Source organism: Syzygium oleosum, unplaced genomic scaffold, assembly GCF_021117445.2.
Source record: "Syzygium oleosum isolate NSW1041296 unplaced genomic scaffold, Sole_v2.1 Sole_v2.44, whole genome shotgun sequence".
NCBI classification, from domain to species: Eukaryota; Viridiplantae; Streptophyta; class Magnoliopsida; order Myrtales; family Myrtaceae; genus Syzygium; species Syzygium oleosum.
The window spans coordinates 97,518-123,751 of NW_026607528.1; the positions used below are offsets into that span (position 1 = coordinate 97,518).

Below are 26,234 nucleotides of genomic sequence, written 5' to 3' on the forward strand. Positions count from 1 at the left end.
AAAATTTGTATTTAAAAGGACTAAAATAACATTGTTTCAATCTTATATTTCATGTTTTAGCCACGTTATCACCACATAAGAAATATAAATAATTAAACTAAGTCACATCAGCTTTTTCCGTTAGCCAAGTTAGACGGAGTTAACAAAATGGCTCGATTGCACCAATTTAACAAATTCCAGGACTTAATTATACTTTATGTAAGTTTTACGACTCAATTGCACTTTCATGACAAGTTTAATGACTTTCAGTGCATTTATCCCTATTCATAATTTAATTATTAACTAATAGACAAAAATTATTTATATATTTGTAATATCACAAAACATACAGGGGTAAATTACACTCATGATTGACTAGTAAAGCAATAATCATAATACAATGTTTTTGTTAATATAATCACATGTTACTAATCTAATAATATCCATGAGGTATTAAGCTCATGAATCATTATTTAAAGTGTGAATTTATTATAGAAATATGATTATGTGACTGTCCTTAATCAACTGTGAGAATAACAATCTATTTAAGACTACAAAAAAATAAATAACAAATAAATAGAAATTATTGTGGGGTCTACTTCTTCAAGAATTTGGAGTTCACAACATGCTGTTACTCTCACAATAGTTCAAAGATTGTTACGTTAGCACAACCCTTTATTATATTCCCCTTGATTATGATTTTCAGGGTATTTTGAGAATTTTGATGTTATTCCTTCCTTATTACATGTCATTAGTGAAACCAATCATTATAATCCTTTTTAAAACTCTATTACATTTCAGTGTGATAGTTGCAACTAAAGAGGTTGCAATAGCATAGAGAGAAATCACACTAAGCTATCTCTAACCTCAATGAGATGCTGCATAAGATAAATGCAAAAACTTGGGCGGTCACCCATTTTTCAAAAACCTTTCACAGAATATGTTCTGTTGACTCTGTACTTCAATATCTTACTTAGGACCACCAGTTTTTGTAATTTCTGAAGTTTTCATTGCCTGATCTGCATCAAATTGTTTTGCCATCCTCCGTTTCAAGATTCCCATCATAAAAGATGTAAAAAGTTTCCGGCAATTTATGAAATGTAAACTCGAATGAATCGGACACTGAAGCACTGATCCGACTAAGTGAGAACCCCGATTAGCAAACTCTCATTCTTCTGCAATCTTAACAATTTTCTTCCCGATGTTGTCACCGCGAAACAGCCCTGTGAAAGCAAAGGGAATGCTGTCCAGGCCATCTGAGATGTCCTCGAGTGGGTACAACTCGCCACTGCAGAGAGGTCGCTGGTGGCTGAGATGAAATCCTGGAAAAGGCCTATGTGATCGCCGGCTAAAAAGCCCTGGATCTTTATTCTCTTGTAAATGACATCTAACATGTTGGGCACGGCTCTTTTCCTAGAATCTGTATACTCGGATATTACTCCGCACACGGCAACTTTGCCAAAGGCATTCATGTTAGCGACGGCCGCTTCTTGCATCTCGGCACCCGCGTTGTCAAAGTATATATCGATCCCGTCCGGAAAATACCTGTCAATTGACAAAAACAAACACATGAAAAATGACTAGATTTTTCTTTTGAGAACAGAACATACAATCTAGATTCTTGAAACACTCTGAAGAATCTGACCTTTTGAGAGTCGAGTTCAAATCAGTTTCCTCCCTGTAGTTGAAGGCCTCATCAAAACCTAATTTTTCCTTGAGCAGTTGTACCTGTAACAACAAAACAAGTTCATGATTCATGATCTTTCGGTGACGGAAACATTGGGGAAACTTGTAATGTAGGACAATAGGGAAAGTGACCTTTTGCTTGCTTCCTGCACAACCGACAACGTAGCACCCATGCAACTTTGCGTACTGACCAACCAAGTTCCCGACCGACCCCGATGCCGCCGATGCAAACACCTTCTCGCCTCGCTTTGGCTTGCATATCTCGAAGAACCCAGCATAGGCTGTAAGTCCACTGAATCCTGAAGGAACAAGCAAAAACCCATAAAGAAACACAACCAGAAGCCTTCTGGCAGAAGGGAACAAAACGTTGGTAGTATGAAGCATCAGTGCAAACAAATGTTTTCTAATTTGATGTCTCCTGAGAGGCAGAGATCAAGAACTTGACATAGCTTGAGACATCATTTGTATCACCCAACTATAGCGCATTCTGCAAGGTACGGATCGAAGGTCAAATAACCCCTACATTTCTTGACTCTGTTAAGACATGTCCTTGTTCAAATGTGTACCTTCGGCGACATATTGCTGTAATATGTCCTTGTTAAGACATACCATTTGGAGTTCTTATGTATATTCTGTTAAAATCAGTTCATTAAAACATTTTTCTGCCAGAATAACACAGCTACTTAAGCGTGCACATGCCAAAATCCAAATTTCCCCGGCAGAGTCTTACAAAAATTCTTTTGAATAAGAAGAAATCATGTGTCATTGAAAAGATTATGATCATAAGAAATCGTTGGTGAAAGAGAAATTTACCCAATATTCCAACATGGTATGACAAGGGGAACCCCAATGGATCAAGCTTCCTGATCATCCCATTTCTTCTTATCTTACTGTACTCTGCCCAAGTAACAACTCCCACAACCAAATCACCCTTCTCAAATCCAACATTATCTGAAGCCACAACTTTTGCCACACCATATGCCTCAATTTCCTGCACACAGATTTTAAGACAAAATCAAAGAAAACCCAATGCCTTTTTTCAATTCCCATCACATTTACATGATTTTCCTGTGAACATATATTTAGCTGCTATGAACAAGACACACTCACCTCACCGAGAGTAATTCCTTCGAAACTGGGACCAGTTTTCTGCGACGAGCTGTAACGCTTCATCCGGTTCAACTGATACGGGTCGATGGACACGTACAAGTTCTTCACGATCATCTCGTCCGAACCGGGGTCGAGCGATAGTGCCAAAGGTGAGGTTTTGAGCTCAAAATCGGATTCTTTGGGTGCACCCTCCGTGTGGGTCTTCAGGGTCACATACTTGTTAGCCACTTCCATGGTTGCAGAAGAACAAGAAGAAGCTGAAGCTAGGAGACTAGACAGATTCTTGTCTGGGTGAAATTGACAAGTCTTTCTATACTATAGGACCATATATATATAAAACTTCTGCATGCAATTGACCTCTCTACCTTTTACTTTTTATTTTTGTCGTGTAAACTTTGATTAATTTAAATAAGATTATTTCAAAAGTTTCAACATATTGATATTTTAACGTCATTCAAGATTTTTTCTTTCGAAATTCCAATTAAAAATATTTTCGAGATTTATCTACATAAAGAGTGATGTCGAGTATACTGAGAAGATTGATTCCTAAACTTAGTATACTAATAATACTTAGATTGATTCCTAACGTACAAAAAGACAAGGGCAGGATCAAGAACAAGCAACACCCGCAACAAGAGAAGATTCCATTTTCATTGACCAGATAATTACTCGTGACAAATTGTGATTAATTAAATAAAGATGAAGGAATAGTCATGCGTAGAGAAGATTTCTTTCGGCTCTAAAATGTACTTCACTGCATACATTAGTAGTTAAAATATTTAGAATAAATTATTGCGTATTCGACTTTACTTATAAGCGCAATCCCAAAATTATTTTTCAATCAACATTTGTCATTTTCTTACTATCGAGTTTTATGTAGAATAATACATTGCATCGTGTAATTGTGTTCCTACAACATGTACTAGATGACATGATGCCTAAAGTGAATCGTATGTCTTTCTTGGGAAAATTGTCCAAAAACTCCTTAACCTATTGCGTTTTTGTCAATTTTGTCCTAAATTTTTTTTATGGGAGATGAGTCAATTCTATACTTTGGGGTAATTTACATTATCATCGCTAAAATTGATGTTATTGAGCACATCACTTTAAATCTTTCGTGGTTGTCTATCTATCACATGACGTATTTCCCAACAGTAACATTAGAGGAAATGCAACATTAACATGTTTAGCTGCACTAATGACTGTTAAATTACAGGCATATTACAAGTTGATTGCCTATTACAATGTTTGTTTACACTTACAGTAGTAGCTACTACCGTTTACTGATATTACAGGTCTATTACAAGTTGTAATAGCTATGACTTAATAGCTATCACATGACCCTCTAAAAAGTGCCCCTCTTTTTTCCTACTCACCCAGTCAATATTAGATTACTAATTATCATTAAAATCTATGTTAATTCTAACTAATTTGCTAATATTATATTGATATTGATAACCCCTGTCGTACTTATTCTGGTATACAAAAATAGTATATGAATAATAAATAATATATTACATAATATCTAAATAATCGATATAATTTAACTATGATATCTTGATTATACATAGTTATTTACAAAAGGTTGTTCATACTACAATAACTAGCATAATGTTTGCTGCTCACTGTAAGGTACGATTACTTGAATTTTCATAATTTTTTTTTGTCTGTCATACTCTAACTCTCAACTCACTCGTAGACTTTTGCCATGCCTCTTTGCAGAGCTTAGGAGTCGAAACCCACATTTGAAATTAGAAGTCCTCACCCCTAGCCTCCTGAGAAGGTGGAGAATCAAATTCCTCACCTCGCTCTTCCCAAGTAGGAAGGGCAAACCTCAGTGGTTGAATTTTCATAATTAAATACAATGTAATCACACGTTACTTCTGTGAGGTATTAAGCTCGTGAATCATTATTTAAAGTTTGAATTTATTATAGTCCCCTTGATTATGATTTTGGGAGTATTTTGAGAATTTTGATGTTATTCCTTCTTATTACAAGTCACTAATGAAACCAATCAGTATAACCATTTGCTTGAATTAAACCAATCATTATATTCCTTATTAAAGCTCTATTACATTTCAGTGTAATAGTTGCAACTAAAGAGGTTGTAATAGCATAGAGAGAAATCACACTAAGCTATCTCCAACCTCAATAAAATGCTGCCTAAGATAAATGCAAAAACTTGGACAATCACCCATTTGTCAAAAACCTTCCACATAACATGTTCTGTTCATGACAAAAAAAAAAAAAAACATGTTCTGTTGACTCGGTACTTCAATATCTTACTTAGGACTATTAGTTTTTGTAATTTCTGAAGTTTTTATTGCCTGATCTGCATCAAATTGTTTTGCCATTCTCCATTTCAGGATTCCCGTCATAAAAGATATAAAAAGTTTCCGGCAATTTATGATATGTATACTCGAATGAATCAGATACCGAACACTGATTTGATTAAGTTAAAATCCTAATTAGCAAACTCTCATTCTTCTGCAATCTTAACAATTTTCTTCCCGACGTTGTCGCCTCGAAACAGCCCTGTGAAAGCAAAGGGAATGCAGTCCAGGCCATCCGAGATATCCTCAAGCGGGCACAACTCGCCACTGCGGAGATGGTCGCTGGTGGTTGAGACAAAATCCTGGAAAAGGCCAATGTGATCGCCGGCTAAAAAGCCCTGGATTTTTATTCTCTTGTAAATGACATCTAACATGTCGGGCGCGGCTCTTTTCCCCGAATCTGTATACTCGGATATTACTCCGCACACGGCAACTCTGCCAAAGGCATTCATATTAGCAATCGCCGCTTCTTGCATCTCGGCGCCCACATTGTCAAAGTATATATCGATTCCGTTAGGAAAATACCTGTCGATTGACAAAAACAAACACCAGAAAAATTACTAGATTTTTCTTTTGATAAGAGAATATACAATCTAGATTCTTGATACACTCTGAAGAATCTGACCTTTTGAGAGTTGAGTTCAAATCAGTTTCCTCCCTGTAGTTGAAGGCCTCATCAAAACCTAGCTTTTCCTTGAGCAGTTGTACCTGAAACAACAAAACAAGTTCATCATTATTCAACATCTTTTGGTGACGAAAACATTGGGGAAACTTGTAATGTTGGGCATTGGGGAGGGTGACCTTTCGCTTGCTTCCTGCACAACCGACGACATAGCACCCGTGCAACTTCGCGTACTGTCCAACCAAGTTCCCAACCGACCCTGATGCTGCCGATACAAACACCTTCTCACCTCGCTTCGGCTTGCATATCTCGAAGAACCCGGCATAGGCTGTGAGCCCACTAAATGCTGGATGAACAAATACAGGAGGATCAGAAAAGGGCATTATATCAAGTGACAGGACTAGCTAAAGAGATAAGATGGTGAAAGAGATTACCCAATATCCCAACATGATAAGACAGAGGAAACCCCATTGGATCAAGCTTCCTGATCATCCCATTGCTTCCGATCTTGCTGTACTCTGCCCAAGTGACAAGTCCCACAACCAAATCGCCCTTCTCATATTCAGGATTCTCTGAGGCCACAACTCTTGCCACACCAAAAGCTTCAATTTCCTGTTTACACAATATTTATAAAACAAAACGCCCAACTTATGTTTTTGCCATAAAAGTCAATCTTTTCACAACAGTGAGTTCTCTTTGGTTGCGTTTATTGAGAATGATTGATGATTAGCTTGGTCTTCGCGATGATGTCGTTTTATTTTTCACCAACAAAAATAGTCATCATTGCAGGCACCGGAAGCATTACAAATTCACCCAAAAAATTGTATTTTATAAAAAGAAATTAATTTGATTCACAGAACAGCAACAATGTCAAAACAGACTTAGCTACTTTATGAACAGAGTGACTAACCTGACCAGGAGTGATTCCCACAGCGAAACCGCCGGTCTTCTGCGACAAGCTGGAACTCTTCATCCTGTTCAACTGGTACGGGTCGATGGACACGTACAGGTTCTTCACAATCATCTCCTTCGAGCCAGGCTTGAGCGACAGAGCCAACTTTGAAGTCTTGAGGTCGAAGTCAGCTTCCTTGGGTGCATCCTGTATGTGGGTCTTTATGGTCCAGTACTTGGTCATCACTTCCATGGTTGCCTTGCCTCCTTTTGTTGAAAGAAGCTCAAGAAAACAAGTGAAGAAGCAGCAGAAGAAGCGGCAAAAGCTAATTCTTATCTTTATATGCGTAGATCTCTTTTATAATGTGGACCATCTATGTACCTGTATTTATAGACATATCATTGGTTTGCCTTCGATTGATTTCGATTTCTCAAAACTATTTCCCCCGTCCTTTTCCAAATAAAATGTGCATGGAACAGCTCCTACGAATATCCCTCTTGCCGATATGTCTGTATGAGCCAAAATATGGAAAGACAGAAGAAAAAATAAAAATTTTCTTCTGTTCATCTGAAAATTATCGTACAGAGGCAGTGTCAGCACATTACTGAAGTATGTGTATCTGCAAAAGTTCAAAAACCAACTACTAAAGAATCAATACACGCGCTTCCAACGTTGGAAAATACCGAACGTTTTGAACTTCATTAATTGAGCCGTTAACATTATATTTCGATCCATTAAGTCTTTAACATTATAAAAAAAAGGTGCGTTCAAGTCCTAAGCTCACCGTCAAAAATCATACATAGCTCTTGGGTTAGTGGCCACGTGACATTTAAAAACATAGGATTTTCAATATTGGAAACCCATCGACAGTGAGATTAAAACTAGATTGCACATTTTCTAAACGTTGAGAACTATGTACAATCAAAATGTGAAGGACTGATTCTGCACTTGTACGGTGGTACCCAGAAAAGATTGGAGTTTCTCTTCATGTTTAAGCATTTCTTTCAGCTACTGTGTTTTGAAAATTCGAGAAAGTTAATGTATATTTGCTACGAGTGAACATTATTGGAATAGTCTGACCCCCAAAAAAAAAACATTATAGGAATAAGTCAACGAAAAAGACAAGAAGTGGGATCAAGAAATATGTTGGACTCGCAACAAGAGAAGATTCCTCGTGACAATCCGCTATTCAGAAAAACAAAGTCGTCAGAGCAATTGCCGGCCACATGAACTGCATATGGGTCATCTTATGCAATTGTCAAGATCCTTCCGGTTAATATGTCATAACTCAATTGCTGTTCAAATTAAGTCAAAAAAATTACCTAACTCGTTAACAATTTTAAAGAAGAGAAAAAAAAATTCGTAGATTTCAAGAACAATACCTAACTCTTCTCCACATTCAGATATGTGCTTGTGGACAATGGCAAACTTGTGCCATTAGAACTAGAATCTGTAGTTCGTCTGCACTTTAGCAGGTCACCTATAATACCGGACGCGTTGCAATTGTCTCGACTTGCAGAGTCTTATTTCGGCACAAGTGAAAACGGAACGTCAGCGTAGCATATCAAAGACATAACCAATGTTTGAATGTTGTGAAAATTGATACAGTTATAGACTGTATAGTTCTGGACGAGAATGATTTCATTTCCTGAAGACTACAATGCATACTGGTGGTGTTAAATTTAGGGGGCATGAGGTAATCGTAGATGATGCTCAAAGTTGATCAATTTTGTCCATTGTTCCTCTCGACGAAACTATTGATGTTAATGCATGATGGATCCTTTCGAGTCGGGCAAGACTTTCACCGGGAATGGATTTGCATGCATGAAAATGGGTTGACGCGTTCGGATTTTTGACCTCGATTGGACCTCCCATACTTAAGTTAGTACGTGAGGAAACCATAACATATGTGTGACATCTCAAGTCCCATGTCAGTTGGGAGAGGACCTGTTAAGTGATTCATAAGTCAACACTCACCTCAGAAATGGTCACCACCTTGTGTGGTTGCTTAGGTTACTTTGTTCGGGGGTTGGATTCACGTGGATCAGGCTAAGTCGTTACAGATGATATCAGAGCAGGATCCCCTTAAGTAAATACGCAATTCATAATTCATAAACGAACTAGGCCCATTTCTGATCCGACAAGGATGGAGAGTGATTGACCGGGCGGAAGACATTGGTTTTTTAAGTGGGGGTCGGTTGGGAGAGATCTTATGGAGTGAATCATAAATCTAGACATCCTCAAATGGTGGTGTCGCATGTCTTGCGTGGCCGTTAAACCGTCCTTAAAGGGCCAATGGATGCTTGATTTCTAGGTAGTGCAACGCTTTTCCTCCTCCAACAGGATTAGGTTTTAGTGGAGGTCTTATCCATCAAACCACCTGTGGTGTAAAACCGGCTGAAGCCCGTTGTTCCGAGGGTCATTCTCCCTTCTCCATTGCCGTCGGGACCATCCTCCCGTCGGGTTTTCTGAGCACACGTGGCGTGCGCCCAGGTGCTTAGCTAAGTCCATCACTATCAACTGGTGTCTGGGCTCTTGTATGATATTGATTCCTAAGCTCAGCTATCTTGATTCTGAACATACAATCACAAAATAATGCAGAAACATTTATGTGCAGAAAGAGAATGCCAGTGAAGAGAAGCACTTTCAGCGAGAAATGGGTACATATAGACACAACCCAGACAGCTTTCACTGTACAACTGCTGAGGATACATGGGAGCTCTCTGCAACAGCCAAAGAAACTTTGAGAAGTCGACAGAGTTAGATGCCGTTCTCTCGGTAGAACAAAGAGATTAATGGGCTTCTGTCAAACTTTGGAGACGGATCCGGTCGAACCACTCCAATGGTGTTCCCGTATGCGTTGAGGCAACTAGACGTGACTTGCCTATCCATGTTTGCAGATGTCAGCTCTATCGATTCAAAGTACTATTCCGGTGCACGCGACGCTCCGACTGCAGTTCAGATTAATAGCGACATCAATGCTTGAAATCCCGGAAAGGCCAATATATGCCCCGTCACTTAAGTGAACTCCGGTTTGCTTCGTCCAAAAATTCGTAGGGAGAAAGAAACTGCCTCAATGATTTGCGCCTTTCATGGAAAAGAAAAGCATCACTATAGGAAAGGGATTTACCATTTCTTGGCATGCTCCCCGGGCAGAACAGTAGTTTTGGTCGATGATTATCGGGTTTCTAACCGAGTCGAATTTAAGATGGTCGAAAGTGATCCTTCGTACATATCCCTTCCCAACCTTCACTACATCAACACAAAGGAATATCGAGGAAGTGCAAACAGAACAGAAATATGAAACGAAATTCCCATCTCGGATGAATGCAATTTGCACTCATTGTTCATTACCTGCCATGTTTTGATCCGAGCACCGTTTGTAGTATGCTTAAAATGTACATTGCTCACGTGAATGTTCTCGACTTGAACGAAATTCCCTCCTCGGCCTAAACTTCCAATGCTGTAGAAAGCATAAACAAAGTAATGACAAAAACGAGAAGTGGGGTAGGAATTTCTTGACTTTCGCAAGAACGAAACGACCCTCATTTTATCGGACAAACGCAAAGTTCATTTCCTTTTTAGGTTCAAGATTGGTGCATCATCTGTAATACTGCAATACCTGATAACAAACTATAGCCATCTTATGCATGAGTCTTGGAGAATCACGATGTAGATAATTTTCCAGATTAAGATTGCCCAAAGAGATGTTTGTGTTCATGATCCGATGCCCTTTTATCATGATTGATTCCATCATACAATCACATTGACAGAGATAGCATGAAGAATTGGACTTCACCTTACACCATGGCCAGTCCACATGTGACAGATGAGACATACATATTTGAAGTGTAGTCTCCAGTGGATATACAATCATCACCTGGTGATCACAAGCCCAACTTTAAGGAAAACAGAAATCACAGAGACGAACATACGTGACTTCTGACCGCAATAAGGAAGACCGAACAGGAGGAATTGCAGAAATTACCAGTTCCAATGACTGTATTTGCAATGGACACATGCTGCAAAGTTTGAATGTGAATGCCATCGGTGTTGGGGCTCATCTCCGGAGCTTCAATCAACAAATTGCCGATGTTAAAGAAGCCGCATCCCCTGATTAACACATGGGTTTCAGAACTGTTTACAAGTTTTATATTGTTAAGACTGCTCGCACTGCACCAAAGGAATTTCATAGCCTGCGAACCAATTACAAAATCGCCACAATTGTTCTACAAAAACACATCAATGTCCTATCAATATGTCAATTAGTGTTTGTCAATGCAAGGTAATAGGTTGAAGACTTACTATCGGTGCCAGAGAAGTGTATCCTTCCTGAAAAATTGCAGTCCATTGCATGACCCGAGCCAAGAAAAAACAAGCAGAATGAAAAATATACTTAGAAATTTTCATGTACCAAATGTGAATTATATCTGCAGGATTGCTTCCACCACTCTGATCCCTGTCCATCAATTGTGCCGAAACCAGTGACATGAAGCTGATCTATGCCACGGAATGTGATCCATGAGCTAGGGTCGAGATCTGTCCATTCTCTAGGCAAGGTAGGTGCGTTTTTATATCCCCTAATACCTATGGAATTGAATGAAACATGTGTTGAAATTGACATGTAGGAAAAATGAAAGAGAATCGAGTTAATGATTTTATTGCACTCTGGAATGGTCAGTTTGAATAATTTGATAATCAGGTGAAAGAGTGAAGTTGATCTATGTATACAAGAAATGTGATATTTTTGGCGTTGTAGGGCCCGCTGAATGGAAGCTGATGTACCAGAAACGTGTAATTATCCAGAATGATCATGGTCGGATTCTCGAATTGCGCGCTGCATGTAGCATGCCAAGCTTCAAGAAATGCCTGCAACAAGTGGGAGACAATGTCAAATCCGACATAGTGAGAAAAAGTTATAGACCAAATCGAGTGGATAAAGTATTAACAGGAAAAAGTATTACTCCTGCATCTTCTGTAATGCCATCACCAACGCTTCCATAATCGCAGACACTGAAGAACCCGGAGTCTCCGAAGACAATCACAGAGCCAAAGCCACGAGAAATCGTTCCAAAGATGAGAAAACGAGCCAATGTACCCTTGCAAAGTTGCAAAGCAGTCATTCACAAATGAGTTTTCATTGTACTTTAAACGCAAATAACAGAACAACACAGTCATGGGCCTGACCAAAAAAGCTTATGCGTAAGACTCTCACCATGAAGTTTTTCAGAACTCAGTGTGAGCACTAGCTGAAGGAACGATTTTCCATTGTTGCCGATCTCATAGTTGCTCCCGCTTCTTCCTTGTACAAAAGCTCCACGCGCCATAATACTGTTAAAACATGTTGTATAGTTTTGTAGATTTTCCTTTACATCTCTTCTTTCTCTTTGGTCCCACATAGGAAGAATGCTAGGCTCATTTACTCCTCTAAGCCTATATAAAGGCTTCTTATGTACATTGTTTCATATACCATTATAAGAGAATAAATACCATTCTCTTTTAATCTTTCTTTCTTATCATGGTCTCAGAGCCAAGATCATTGTCTTGAAGAGTATGCTCTGCGGTTGCCATCAATTGGATCTTCCGCATCAGAAATTAAGACAATGAGCTCATTATTTTTTTTTAAAGTATCTCTGCGGTTGCCATAAATTGGATTTTCCGCATCAGAAATTAAGATAATGAGTTTAGGGCTTTTGGGCCATCATCCTTGCTCGTTCTAATCCGCGCTTCTTCTTTCTCGATCCTTTCGATCACCTCAATCCATATTTCTAGCTTTGCTAGTGATTTCTTTTTCTGTCGTCATGGGTGATTCTAGTGACCGTATTGACGTCAAACTCGATGGTTCAAACTATTCTCTTTGGAAACCATCGGCAATGGCAGCACTTGTTTACCGCGACTTGTTTGAGCATGTTGAGGGACTTTGTCCTTGTCCTGGTGCTCTTGAAAGTGAATCATCTGATGAAGTTGCGAAACGTGCCGCTGAAATTCGAGCATGGAATGTTGCTGATCGGAAGGCATGGGCTATCATTTTTGGTTCCATTGATCCTGCTCTTCGCCCACAATTTTCTAATGTTGTTGAGGCGAAAAGTTTATGGGATCAGCTTGCCGAGATGTTCACCCAGACAGGGGACATTCGAGTTTATCAGTTGGAGCAAGAAGTTTACAGTGCTACGCAAGGGTCTCGCTCTATTCGAGATTTCTACAATTACATGCACTCACTTTGGAGTCAACTGGATATTCTTGCTCCTATTCTCTGCCCATCATGCCTGAATTGTACTCGGTGTCCATCTACTCGACTTCAGACTCAAGATAGGCACCGTCTACATTCTTTTCTTATGAAGCTCGGCTCTCCCTATGAAGGTGTTCGCAGCCAACTTCTTCACCGCTCTCCAAGACCATCCCTCCTTGACGCTGTCAAAGAATTACAGTTTGAGGAAACTCGTCTTGGTCTTCTTTCCTCCTCGGCGCTGATATATCATATGATTCAAAAAGCAGTTGCCTATCTTGACAGCGTCAAGGAGGGATGGTCTTGGAGAGCGGTGAAGAAGTTGGCTGCGAACACCTTCATAGGGAGAGCCGAGCTTCATAAGAAAAGAATGTAGACAGTGCCTATCTTGAGTCTGAAGTCGAGTAGATGGACACCTCGAGCAGGGCCTGTGCATGATGGGCAAGTAGAATAGGAGCAAGAATATCCGATTGACTCCAAAGTGAGTGCATGTAATTGTAGAAATCTCAAATAGAGCGAGACCCTTGCATAGCACTGTAAACTTCTTGCTCCAACTGATAAACTCGAATGTCCTCTGTCTGGGTGAACATCTCGGCAAGCTGATCCCATAAACTTTTCGCCTCAACAACATTAGAAAATTGTGGGCGAAGAGCAGGATCAATAGAACCAAAAATGATAGCCCATGCCTTCCGATCAGCAACATTCCATGCTCGAATTTCAGCGGCACGTTTCGCAACTTCATCAGATGATTCACTGGTTGCTCGAGGTTTCTCGCAAGAGTATGGTATCGACTATGAGGAGACCTTTGCTCCCGTAGCAAAGATGACATCTGTCCGTGCTTTATTAGCTGTTGCTTCAATTCGCAGTTGGCCTCTCTTTCAGCTTGATGTGAAGAGTGCTTTTCTTCACGGTGATCTTCAGGAAGATATCTTTATGCAACCTCCGCCTGGTCTTGCTCATACCTCTGAACAGGTTTGCCGCTTGCGATGGGCTCTTTATGGTCTCAAACAAGCCCCTCGTGCTTGGTTTGAGAAGTTCAGTGATGCTATTCAGTCTGCTGGTTTTATTCAAAGTGAGGCTGATCATGCTATGTTTGTTCATACCTCTTCTTCAGGCTGCACTATTCTTCTTCTTTATGTTGATGATACGGTCATCACCGGAGATGATCGTGACCATATTGAGCATACCAAGCGACACCTTCAGCAACATTTTGCCATGAAGGATCTAGGACCACTGCGCTATTTTCTTGGACTTGAGATTGCTCGCAGTTCACGTGGTATTCTCATTTCTCGGCGAGAAATATACCGGCGATATTATGTCCAGGGTCGCTCTATCGATTCACGTCTTCTTGCCACTCCTATTGAGCTAAATCAAAAGTTTTGCCCAGACGATGGAGAACCTCTTTCTGATGTCACCCGCTATCGGACTTTGGTTGGTAGTCTTATTTATCTTACTATCTCCCGATCCGACATCGCCTATGCTGTTCATGTTGTCAGTCAGTTTGTTGCTGCTCCTCGAACAACTCATTATGCGGCTGTTCTAAGGATTCTGTGCTATCTTCGAGGCACTTGATCGCGTTCCTTATTTCTACCATCCTCTTCTGCTCTCAAGTTGCGTGCCTATTCTGATGCTGATTGGGCTTCCAATGTCGCTGATCGCAAATCTATCACTGGTTATTGCATTTTTCTTGGTGATTCACTTATTTCTTGGCGTTCCAAGAAACAACATATTGTCTCACGCTCCTCTACAGAGTCCGAGTATCGTGCTATGGCCAACACTACTGTTGAGATTGTTTGGCTTCGCCGCTTACTTGCTGATATGGGAGTTTCACTTCTGGATCCTACTCCTCTACATTGTGACAACAAGAGTGCCATTCATATCGGTGCAAATCCAGTCTTTCATGAGCGTATCAAACATATTGAGATCGATTGTCATTTGACTCGTCATCATCTCCAAGCTCGCACTATTTCACTTCCTTTTGTTGGAATTGAGAATCAACTTGCCGATTGTTTTACGAAGGCTCTTACATCACAACGATTTAAATTTCTTCTTTTCAAACTCTCGTTATTTGATCCACCTTGAGTTTGAGGAGGGGTGTTAGAACATGTTGTATAGTTTTGTAGGTTTTCCTTTACATCTCTTCTTTCTCTTTGGTCCCACATAGGAAGAATGCTAGGCTCCTTTACTCCTCTAAGCCTATATAAAGGCTTCTCATGTACATTGTTTCATATACCATTATAAGAGAATAAATACCATTCTCTTTTAATCTTTCTTTCTTATCAAATACAAGCATGAGCTATATCATATGATTCAAAAAGCTAACTGTTTTCCTGCATATGCCGGAGAAAAAGTGTCGAAAATGTTCGTGATCTGTGGACTTTCACTTAGCTTCAAGTAGCAGCCTATGCCTTTAATTGCTATTTTCAGCAAAAGAAAATCAACTTGAATGTTCTGTGTGTTGAAGAACTAGAACTCCCAATCATTCCTTAACAAAAAGCACTTCATTTATCTCAATATATTCATTTCACCTAATCAGTAAAGCAACAATTCAGATAGAACCGGCATGCAGGCATGCATGAACAGAGTATGTACATTATATTAGCATCATAAGAGACCATTAAAGCAACAATTCAGATCAAACCGGCATGCATGCTGTGGCATGAACATACATGCTACCATAAATCAACACCCTAAGTTCAAGAAACTACGAGAGAATCATGTCAATACTCAATATATACGTATGATACCATGCAGAAGAAGAAACAGTGAAACTGATACCATCCAGGACAGGGTTGAAACAAGAAGCACCGGATCTTCTTCAGCAAAATCAATGGAAAAATTGAGTTTGAAGAGAAGGCCAGGATTTCCTCACACAGAGAGAGATTCCAGAGCAAACTCTACCGGTTGAAGAAAGCAAATGCATGTGGAAGTGAAAGAAACGAAAGAAGAGAGTAAAAAGAAGCATGAAACACAAGGAAAGACAAATTCATAAGTCCCGAGAAGAGGGCCTTTCGTGAAGAAGGAAAACAACAACGGCAAGTTTGTTAAATCTGCTCAATGGCCTATTACATGATCTTCACGCCAAGTCTCATGAAATCCGCAAGCTGACGTGACAAATTTCTTCACTCAAGCTTGGTCATTTGATGATATGTTTTCTTACAAAATAGAAAAATGGTAGTAAATAGATTACAAATTTGTAGATTTCCGAGGTAACGAGGTTGTCTGACAACCTTGGTTGAGCTTTGAGGAGATTTCCAATACAAACATATTTCAATCCCACTAACTGCATACAACTGCTATGAATTAGAGTCACTTGTACAAGTCAAAGGCTTAAATTAAATCAGTTCATGAGACTTAAAAGGTATTTTATTAACCTCCAAATAGTGGAGCCTCTGAGCTAGTGTCCCCTTGAGCTATGAAAAAAAATAAGATGAGGTTGTAAGAAGTGAATGGGTAACTTCGTCAGCAGACTGATTAGTTTGAAATTAGGTAAAATTTCAGCATTGTCTCAAACTTATTATGTAAAATCCAGCTTTGAACATGCACAACTTTTGTAATCAAGTCGTTCTCACTCAAAATTTGATGAATTGCAGTTGATGTATCCATTGGAGCCACCACGAGTTTCCCATGAAAAACTCGAGTGCAGTGTTCATGTTAAGAAATCTCATTACTCAAGGTTCGGTTGTGCTTTCGTGGTTTTCAATCCCATGCATTTCCATGAGGTGATAACCTACGGTTGCAAGAAGATTTACCACATCAAACACGTGTTGACTCCAATGGATACATTAAGGCTCACTTTTGCTGAAGGGGAGTTTCTAAAATTGTTCCTATACACTAAATTTTAGCACAAGGGGCTTTGGATGCCCAAAGCCCTTGGCAAAGCCAATTCCAAACGCACCCTAAGTCAAGTGAATTTAGAGCTGGAGGGATTTGAATTGAAAGTTAGGCATAAGTTCAAGGACCAAAATTGAAATTTTATCAGGCTCATTCAACATTAGACAAAGCATCCAAAAGAAATACTTTAAATAAGCACACATGGTGGTGATCATTTGGGGTACACGTGTTAAATTTATATATCAACCAATGGATACATCTTGCCCCCGACACCTTCGTGGCCGCACCATTCTTCGGCATCGAACAGCTCAGAGACGTGCGAAAAAAGGGCCTCGCTCGTAATGCTGGCTTCGTCTCTGGGCAGTTCGGCTCCCTTGACGAGACCTAAGTAAGAAACGAGTTGTTTGACGCCAAAGGATGGTGCAGCCGACCAAGGTGTCGAGGGCGAGATCGATCGCACGACGATTCTCTAGTGTCAATCAACCAATGGAGTTAAGTATGGCCTACTTGGCACTTGTCAACTATGCTTTATATTCTTTCTGAGTCCTTGCCAATGTCAACCATTGGGAGCACAAAGATCACCGGATTGTAAATCTTTGAAATGGCCCGAAGTTGTTCATCGAATAAAACTGCTAAATCAAATCTATCTAATGAACTAACTGTGAGCTCGATTTAGCTAGTGCTATTTTCCTGCAATCCTGCCTCCAACCATGTTATCCAATGAGAGGCGTAAGTTATGAATATCATCTACTTAAAACTAACCCAAATTAAATATATGTAATGTCCATGTTTTGTCATTCACAATAAGAGATATGACTAGTAAGGATGTGCATCGGTCTTGGTCCAACCCAAGAATCACACCAGACCAAACCGAATTGGCCTATTTTGGGTGGTTCACCGGGGAATGGGTCAGTTCCCGATTCCACATAAGGGAACGGACTGCTCGGATTGATCAAGATTTCTTTATTTTTTCATTTATTTATTTTGAAGCAAATCATAATTAGTAAATTATTTTTTTCTTTTCCCTACTTGTAGAGAATAGAAGAAACTCAAAAAAGAAAAAGAAGAAAAAATCACTGGTTCCGAGACGAATCTTGGAACCAATCCGATTTTAGGACTGGGTGGACCAATTTCCGATTGCACAAACTGTGAACCGACCTTTTTTTTTTTTTTTTATCGAAATAGAGATATCATTTCATTAAACCCGGGCCCACCTACAAGAGTAAGGGGCATCAAAACACAGGATTTCCCAAAGAGGGGAAGGGGGGTTACAAACCCAGTTTCGAGGAAAGGTTTTATACCTTGACACCTTTACAACCCAGTCTGCTAATCTATTTGAATCACGGGTGCAAAGAACCAATTCTAAACTCTCAAAAAAAGCCAAGAGGCCAATACAATCAGTGATAATTGGCTCAACATCCCAAGGACAGAGGGAAGAATCTCTCAAACAGCTTATCAACGTTGAACAGTCAGACTCCAGCATTAGTTTTAAATGAGGCCGATCAGCAAAGTGTTTGAGGGCATAGAGACAGGCAAGGGCTTCGGTTTGAAGGGCGGAAGATGCTCGGACTGGTCGCGCAAGGCCTTCCATCAATCTTCCTTCTGAATCGCGACATACGCATGCAATTGCCCCTTCCATGGTCCCTGAGACCGACCTTGCACGGTCTAATTTTAGGTTCCTAATCTGAAACCGATCACTCATGGTGGGTATTGGGAGTTTTCTACCTCTTTTTTTTTCATAAATCAAACCGCTCTATTCCCGTCTGCTTATTCACTTCTGAAGAGCTTGCGTAGAAGAATATTAAGAACTTTGATCCAAAGTCTAGAACAAACCAAGCCAGTTTCGCTCTACCAACTGTAATCCAAAAGAAAAAGAGCCAAGTCTTTCCCAAGTTAAAGAGGCGCAGTGCGCAAGATCCAATCTTGAAATTTTCCCCCAGGAAACTCCTCCCCCCTGCAAGAGATCTCGCACTCACCCAGCCAAGATCCCCCTCCTCTCCCTCCCTCCAATGGCGAACGCATGGAGGAGGGACAAGCAGCCCCAGTTCCTCTCCTCCAAGTTCCTCTGCCTCCTCTCCTCCTCCTCCCTCCTCCTCCTCATCTTCTACTTCTTCTCCGTCCGACCCGCCAACCCTTTTCCCAATACCGCCCCTACCCTCTCCCCCAAGTCCCGCTTCTCCTCACCCTCCGCCATCTCCCCCTTCGACTGCTCCGCGTCGCCCCAGGCTCACCCCGTGATCGCCAACGTCGTCGAGGGCGTCAAGCACCCTTTCCTCTACTCCCTCTCCGACTTCGGGTCCCTCCCCGACAAACCCCACAAGAACATCGTCCGGACCCTCAAGGGGAAGGCCTTCCGGCGGCCCGACATATCGGTGACGGTGCAGGAGCTGCTGGAGGGGTTCCGAGGCGAGGGCAGAGATGGGTTTTTCGTGGACGTTGGTGCGAATGTGGGGATGGCCAGCTTCGCCGCCGCGGCGATGGGGTTCAGGGTTCTGGCTTTCGAGCCGGTTTTCGAGAACTTGCAGAGGATTTGTGATGGGATTTGGATGAATCGGGCTGGGGAGCTGATGGATTTGTTCGAGGCCGCTGCGTCGGATAGGGTTGGGAACATCACATTTCACAAGGTGACGTCTTTATGCTTGTTGAGTTAGTTGAATTGCTCTTAAGTTTGAAATTTTTAATCTGTATCATCAGTTAGTTTCGTTCTTAGAAAAAATGAAATGAATTTTATCTGCTGGCGGAGACTCTTGTTTCTAGGAGGCTAGTGAGGTTGGTGCATTTTCAGATTTTGTAGTTTATCATTCATCCAGTCAGTGTATATGTCACTTGAAAGAGTCTAGCCTAGGGGCAACATGGTTTGATCGGAATACGCATGTCATACAAAGGTTGAACTGGTGGAGAGGTAAATTTCCGATCCAATAAGGTATCTGCTGGAACTTCTGTGGTAATGTCAATGGAAGGCTAATAGAATATGGCTCCATTTGGCTTGGTTTGGTTTGGCCTAATAAATGGGATGTAACGTGAGTGGTAGGCTTTGGCCCTCAATCTTCTGTAATGCCTTTGGAAAGAAAATTTCAGTGCTTTGATGCATTCTGTGCATAAATGAAATTATTGAATTCGAAAAGACATCAATGTGCGGCTAGAACTAGAAGATAGAGTGCATTTCGGACTATTTACACTCTCAAAATTGTATTCCCTGTTTGCAAGTTCAACAATGAACGTCTTGAGCTCTCCTATTTTGAAATGACAATAATGGGCACAGTGTATCCATTGATGGGTACCAACATTGAAATTTTCTGTTTACATTGAAGCTGTGGACTAACAATTACAACATTGAGAAATAAGGATGTGGTCTCTATAATACTCGCTGAACCCGTTAAGACTGAATGAGTATGCAGTTCGGTGCAAGAGAGACCATGGCACTACAGCGATGATGCAAGACTCTTGTGTTGCTTCATTCTAATAAAAAAAAACTATATGTGTTTGAGTTCTATGATGAGATTGAAATGATAGGGAGGACAATTTGCATGAGCTCCTTCCGGTCATGGATCTCATCTGATCCGATCATGTTTTGAGTTCCTGATACTGATGCAGTCATTCTTACTAGAAGATTGAGCGTACAGTTATTCTTTTATTATTGGTATCTGGCTATGCTTTTTGCTGTGCTGATCATGTCTAGGCTGACTGATGATTTCAGTTGGTTGGTCGGCTCGACAACAGTGCTGTCTCAGCAGCCGGTGCCAAATTGGCATTCAAGTCCAATGAAGAAATAGAACTTCAAGTAAGGTCCATCCCACTGGATGAAGTGATACCAGACTCAGAACCCGTGCTTCTCATCAAAATTGATGTTCAGGGCTGGGAGCACCACGTTCTGAAGGGGGCCGTGAAGCTGCTGTCAAGAAAGGCAGGCGAGGCACCATATTTGATTTATGAGGAGGACGAACGGTTGTTGCAGGCAAGTAACAGCAGTTCCAAAGAGATTCGAGAATTTCTTCACTCTGTTGGGTATCGTCATTGCACCCAGCATGGTACAGACGCGCATTGCACCAAGAAAGGCTGATAGTGGATTAATTAACCCTAGCCTTGTTGACGGAAGATCACTGAATCAAGCATGAAAAGGGACAGTTCTTTAGCAGACTTATTTGTGAGAGTTTTGCCTGTAAGAGCTACCCTCGGACAGAATTTCCACTCAGTTCCTAGATGGAGAATTAGATTTGGAATGTGTAATGAGACACAGCCGTCCATTGAAGGAGCCAGTTATTGAGCGAGGAAGCACAGATACTTTATGGTTTTCTTGTCGAGTATAGTTAGGGATGGATCTGTTTCTGTTGGATCCCCAACACCCAATTTGTTATTATGTTCATTTATTGCAATTCATACTTTGTATTTGTAACAAATGACCTTGCGATGTACGAGCGAATGCAGAATTAATTGTTGGCCAGACCTTACAGAGGCATATTCGACACCTTTTCACTTGTAGCCTGGTTTTTCCTGTGATTTTATTGCTCCATGAGAATGAAGCAGTTTGACCACAATTAGAATGTACTTACTGGTAGTCTGGTTTAATTGGTGAAGTATGTATACAAATTGACAGTTTCATGGTTTTTGAGTTTGTCCTTATACGTGAACGAGAAGAGAACATAGGCTTCTCCATTTTACCAAAAATTCGGTCTCACGGCACCTCCATGAATAAAAAAGTTGGATGTGGATACGAGAAACGAGAGGACAGGATCCATGTAAACAATCAGAGGAGCGCTATAAATATACAGATTCCTTTCTCTTTTGTGATGTATAAAGGTACATAACCAATGCAACTCGAACTGGCTACTACCATTCTAGAAGAAAACATTCATAGGTACATATGCACACGAGAAAACTGTCTTGCACGTAATTCTCATAGTGAATCTTTGGTTAACCGAGCACTCTGAAACATTTCCTGCAAAAGAGAGAATCCCAGATGTCATGGGAGGAAAAGAATGACGTTTGTGCGACAATACTAATTACATTCAAATGGCACCGGGTGACTCAAATAATTCCATTAGCAAAGAAAGGGGAAAAGTGCCAAAAAAGTCCTAAACCTTTTGCATTAGTGCCAATTTAGTCCTAAACCTTTTTTTGGTGCCAATTCAGTCCTAAACCTTTTGCACTGGTGCCAATTTAGTCCTAAACCTTTTTTTTGGTGCCAATTAAGTCCTAAACCTTTTAAATTGGTGCCAATTCAGTCCTAAACCTTTTATTTTTGTGCCAATTTAGTCCTTCCGGTCAACTTTGACCGGAATTTGCTGACATGGAGCCTGCCGGCCGGCGGCGGTCACCGGCGCCGACGTGGCGCTGACGTGGACAAATTAAATAATATTTTAATATTTTTTGAATTTTTATTTTTTTCCTTTTTTTTCTTTTTTTTTCCACTTTTTTTTTTTGGTTTCTTCTTCATCTGGCCGGTCGCCGGTCCGGCGACCGGCCAGAGGCCAGTGGCCGGCGAGCTCGACCTCGCCGGCCACTGGGAGGCCGGCCACTATCCGGCGAGGGCGAGCCTCGCCCAACCATGGCGAGGCTCGAGCTCTCGCCGGAGGCCGCTGCGAAGGCGAGCCTCGCCATGGTCGGGCGAGGCCCGACCTCGCCGGATCTGGCGAGGGCGAGCCTCGCCCAGCCGCCGGCGAGGCTCGACCTCGCCAGATCCGGCGAGGTCGGGCCTCGCCCGACCATGGCGAGGCTCGCCCTCGCCGCGGCCTCCGGCGAGGGCTCGAGCCTCGCCATGGTCGGGCGAGGCCCGACCTCGCCGGATCTGGCGAGGTCGAGCCTCGCCGGGGCGAGGCTCGCCCTCGCCGCGGCCTCCGGCGAGGGCTCGAGCCTCGCCATGGTCGGGCGAGGTCGGTCCTCGCTAGCGGCTGGGCGAGGCCCGACCTCGCCAGATCCGGCGAGGTCGAGCCTCGCCCGACCATGGCGAGGCTCGGCCTCGCCGGGCGAGGCCGCCCTCCCCAGTGGCCGGCGAGGTCGAGCTCGCCGGCCACTGGCCTCTGGCCGGTCGCCGGACCGGCGACCGGCCAATGAAGAAGAAACCAAAAAAAGTGGAAAAAAAAAGGAAAAAAAGGAAAAAATAAAAATTCAAAAAAAATATTAAAATATTATTTAATTTGTCCACGTCAGCGCCACGTCGGCGCCGGTGACCGGCCGCCGGCCGGCAGGCGTCCACGTCAGCAAATTCCGGTCAAAGTTGATCGGAAGGACTAAATTAGCACAAAAATAAAGGTTTAGGACTGAATTGGCACCAATTTAAAGGTTTAGGACAATTGGCACTAAAGGTTTAGGATTAAATTGGCACCAATGCAAAAGGTTTAGGACTAAATTGGCACCAAAAAAAGGTTTAGGACTAAATTGGCACTTATGCAAAAGGTTTAGGACTTTTTTGGCACTTTTCCCGCAAAGAAAGCCTCTGGGTTAATGCAGCATAAAGTCAATAACATGGCCAAATAAATATCTTTTCTAAGAGATTGATGATGAAAGACAATCAAGATAGTCTCAAAACTTCCAAAAATCACAATGAAGAAGCTAGCAACCAAAAGAGTGAAGAAATACAGCTGCTACAGAATCCAGAAAGACATGACTCGTTCTTGGATTTGACAAACTTTGACAATTTTTAGTATGTAGTGCAATACCTCGTCAATTTAAAGTCCCACATGATATGGCATGGCTTGATTTTGGCATAAACTCTATTAGCATTATTTTGGCCCACTTGTTTTCGAAGGACCAGCTCTCTCCACCATGACATCATATAGTTGCTTCCCATTCTGATATTTCAAGGAAAATAGTCATAGATTAGATTTCGAACCTTCACTGGCTCCACAACCTAAAAGCAGTGAGAAGCTGAACAAGATGCTGCATGGTTTTGCAGCAATTGCAATTTACTTATATCTTTTACTTACAAAAATTACTGGAAAGAAATGCACTTGTCCCTCGGGTTTTGTTTGTGTCTCTTTGAAGTACACAAGGATAGGAAAATTTGGCCACCAGAGCTCCCAATTCACAAAGGTGGAGTATCTGAAGAGATGCAGAATGCAAAGCAGCGGCTTCTATTATAACAGGAAGGAGTTTTTTTTCCCAAGTTATTGGAGCAACTAAATACTTACTTCCACCGATTTTTCCCCCCTACAAAGACATTTTCACCTGATTCTTGAAGCTCCTCTCCAACTTTCACCTCCTAAGATTATGAAATATTATAGCACCATGCGGTGAATTTATGCAACCAGTAAGTTATGTCATGTTTCTTATAAAATCCAAAACCCATGAAACCAGGGAGCTGGGTAGCCTAAAATTACTTTGAGTCAATCTCATAGCATATGACTTGACAAGAAGAATCATCCTCCTGTAACAACTAACTGATCTTTTTGAGATTTTGAAATGAAGGGAAATTCTTTAGGGTGGTCATGGCTCAAGCTAAAGTTACTATGACATGGCTCAAAGCCTTAAACTACACTTACTAAGACATAATATGAGTAATGGAAGAATTCCGGAAATAATGAAAGTAAACATACGATGGAAGAAACTAGTGAATCATGGTATTAAACCATCTTCAGATTCCAATTGTTGCATAATAGGTGGAGTCAGTTCAGATTGACACATCAGCTCAAAGTACTCTCTAACTGAGGATGATCTTAAATAGAGAATAACAAAAGCAGCAGCTTCAGCTTCCAGAATTACAATCGCCAAGGTCCACCTTGAACTTTTTAAGTCAAAATAGTGAAGGGCCAGAACCATGCTTGAGTGCAAAAAATTCAGACAATAGAGATATAGGTCAGGAGAATCTTCTTCTATCACAATACACATAGAGACAAGAACACCACATTAGTTTTCTTGTCAATTAGCTCATGCATGAATTGCACACTTGCGATGAAGATCGATAAACGTACCAGAGCCTCATTATCAAAGACAAATCTCACTCTAGTAGTCTGGATCAGAAGGGGAAGAAAGAAAATAGAGTCAGCATTTAGGCAAACTAAATCACAATTCGCATTGATTAATAAGCAGACATTGTCGAAGGAAACTCAGAATCTTTAACTAGTTATTGACTAAGGAAGCAAATTTGGGTGGCATGTCAGACAAGAATTTTCTACTACACTTTAAAACCTACATGCAAATATTGATCCTTAATTATGGGTGAGGATCCTCTACTACTTGCTGTGCTCCCCTTGATGTCTCAACAAATTTCAACCGTTGATAAAAGTCTCATTTTCATGAATCATTGGTTGAGATTTATTGAGGCACCGGGGGGAGCACCGTACCGGTAGAGAATCCATATGCCTTAATTGTAACATCACCTGAAATAATAAGAGCAGACCAAGTAGACCAACAGGGGCAGCAGGTAACAGATTATTTGTATAGGCTAATCCACCAGCCATACCTGATTCAAATCAACATTCCTGTTAGCTTCTTCGTCGCCGTTTGACCATTTAGCAACTGATCTATTTTTTCTTAATGACAGTATATATGAACATCCAAGCAGCGAATTCTAAAGATTTGGAAAAATGAAACAGTCAAGATTGGTTCAGTAGCCAGTATGATAAGCCCCAAATCAAATATTACGACAGGAGGATTACATACTTCTGAAGGTTCACCTGAATCATCCTATCACAATTAAGTTTGTGGAGAGCGAGTAGAAGCAAACTTCAACGTGAGAAAAGCAATGTTATAGGGCACTTACCGAGTAAGACAATCGGTATTCTATAATCAGGGTCAGGAACTACAGTCTCTCTCTGGGTGACCTTCCTCCCAAGCCGTCATACATTACAATGACCAACTGTATCAGGCCATAGCTCCCCGAAGAGCTCCAAATTCACAAGTATCAAAATTACCAAAACAGTTAAAGACAAGCCCTTTTCTTGTACATCACAACAACGAGTCCCACCCAGCAAAACAACATTATTGTGCTAAGCCAAGTTTTGAACGCAAAAAGACTGAATTCAAGATATGACAACAGACAAGAAGAGGCGAAGAAGAGCAACCAACCACGGAGGCAATCTCAAGGCGTCCTCTCGCGCTGCTGCTGATTTCCCTCCTCACAAGATTGGCTTTGGAAAGCAACTCGCCATGAAATGAGCTCCTGGAGCTCCTAACGCGGAACCCACCAGTGTCTCCTCTATCTGTTCAAAATGGCGCATGTAAGAGACCACAAGAAGCTGTTCCTCAATCCCAACGAAAGCAGCACAGCGAATCAACAGCAAATAGCTCAAAAAGGTGAGCTTTTGAACCTTCAAAAACTGTAAATGAACGAGCTTTGATTTGCTTACTTCTTGACGGGAGGAAGAGACTGGTGGACAAGAGAGCACTTGCCATACTCTCTCTCTCTCTCTCTCTCTCTCTCACCTGTTTTACAAATAAAGAAGAAAATTTGAGCTCTGGTTCTGCAAGCGCAAGCGAACCACTGCACCCCCAAAAAAGAAAATGTTTTCGCTGCAGACAGTGGAATATTACCCTTAACCCCCTCTACTCCAATTACTGCTTGCCATGGGTGTGGAGGGTATTTCGGTAAGTTTATGTTTGTGGTTGTCCCCATTC

General features: G+C 41.3%; 3 protein-coding genes, 1 long non-coding RNA gene and 1 pseudogene across 7 annotated transcripts; 1 reads left to right on the plus strand and 4 right to left on the minus strand.

Annotated features, from left to right (window-relative positions):
* Nucleotides 1-1,076: 1,076 nt before the first annotated feature.
* Nucleotides 1,077-3,051, minus strand: LOC115692901 (2-alkenal reductase (NADP(+)-dependent)-like; annotated as a pseudogene).
* A 2,127-nt stretch (nt 3,052-5,178) lies between these two features.
* LOC115692902 (NADPH-dependent oxidoreductase 2-alkenal reductase-like) lies at nt 5,179-6,886 on the minus strand. Its single transcript, XM_030619877.2, has 5 exons — nt 6,641-6,886; nt 6,165-6,342; nt 5,910-6,076; nt 5,734-5,816; nt 5,179-5,633 (listed from the first exon to the last, which is right to left on the minus strand). The coding sequence occupies exons 1-5, from the start codon at nt 6,872-6,874 to the stop codon at nt 5,255-5,257; spliced, it is 1,041 nt and encodes a 346-aa protein (XP_030475737.2). The 5' UTR covers nt 6,875-6,886; the 3' UTR covers nt 5,179-5,254.
* A 1,923-nt stretch (nt 6,887-8,809) lies between these two features.
* Nucleotides 8,810-11,879, minus strand: LOC130136276 (uncharacterized). 3 transcript variants are annotated; one of them, XR_008815251.1, is made up of 7 exons: nt 11,587-11,879; nt 10,928-11,491; nt 10,611-10,735; nt 10,245-10,521; nt 9,977-10,085; nt 9,753-9,869; nt 8,810-9,659 (listed from the first exon to the last, which is right to left on the minus strand). It is a non-coding gene; the product is annotated as an uncharacterized LOC130136276 (long non-coding RNA). The 3 variants fall into 3 exon arrangements; XR_008815250.1 differs by having other exon boundaries at nt 9,977-10,521; XR_008815252.1 differs by having other exon boundaries at nt 9,753-9,874; nt 9,977-10,521.
* Nucleotides 11,880-18,632: 6,753 nt separating this feature from the next.
* On the plus strand, nt 18,633-21,125 carry LOC130136263 (uncharacterized). Its single transcript, XM_056306515.1, has 2 exons — nt 18,633-19,306; nt 20,380-21,125. Exons 1-2 carry the CDS (start codon nt 18,692-18,694, stop codon nt 20,740-20,742), a joined length of 978 nt encoding a protein of 325 aa, XP_056162490.1. The 5' UTR covers nt 18,633-18,691; the 3' UTR covers nt 20,743-21,125.
* A 262-nt stretch (nt 21,126-21,387) lies between these two features.
* On the minus strand, nt 21,388-26,103 carry LOC115692916 (uncharacterized). Of its 2 annotated transcripts, none has more exons than XM_030619902.2 (9): nt 25,967-26,103; nt 25,686-25,819; nt 25,381-25,453; nt 24,998-25,080; nt 24,590-24,628; nt 23,810-23,880; nt 23,606-23,720; nt 23,339-23,470; nt 21,388-21,618 (listed from the first exon to the last, which is right to left on the minus strand). In XM_030619902.2, exons 1-8 carry the CDS (start codon nt 26,010-26,012, stop codon nt 23,402-23,404), a joined length of 630 nt encoding a protein of 209 aa, XP_030475762.2. In that variant the 5' UTR covers nt 26,013-26,103; the 3' UTR covers nt 21,388-21,618; nt 23,339-23,401. The 2 variants fall into 2 exon arrangements, with proteins under 2 accessions (XP_030475762.2, XP_056162491.1); XM_056306516.1 differs by having other exon boundaries at nt 25,381-25,441; nt 25,928-26,078.
* Nucleotides 26,104-26,234: the final 131 nt, after the last annotated feature.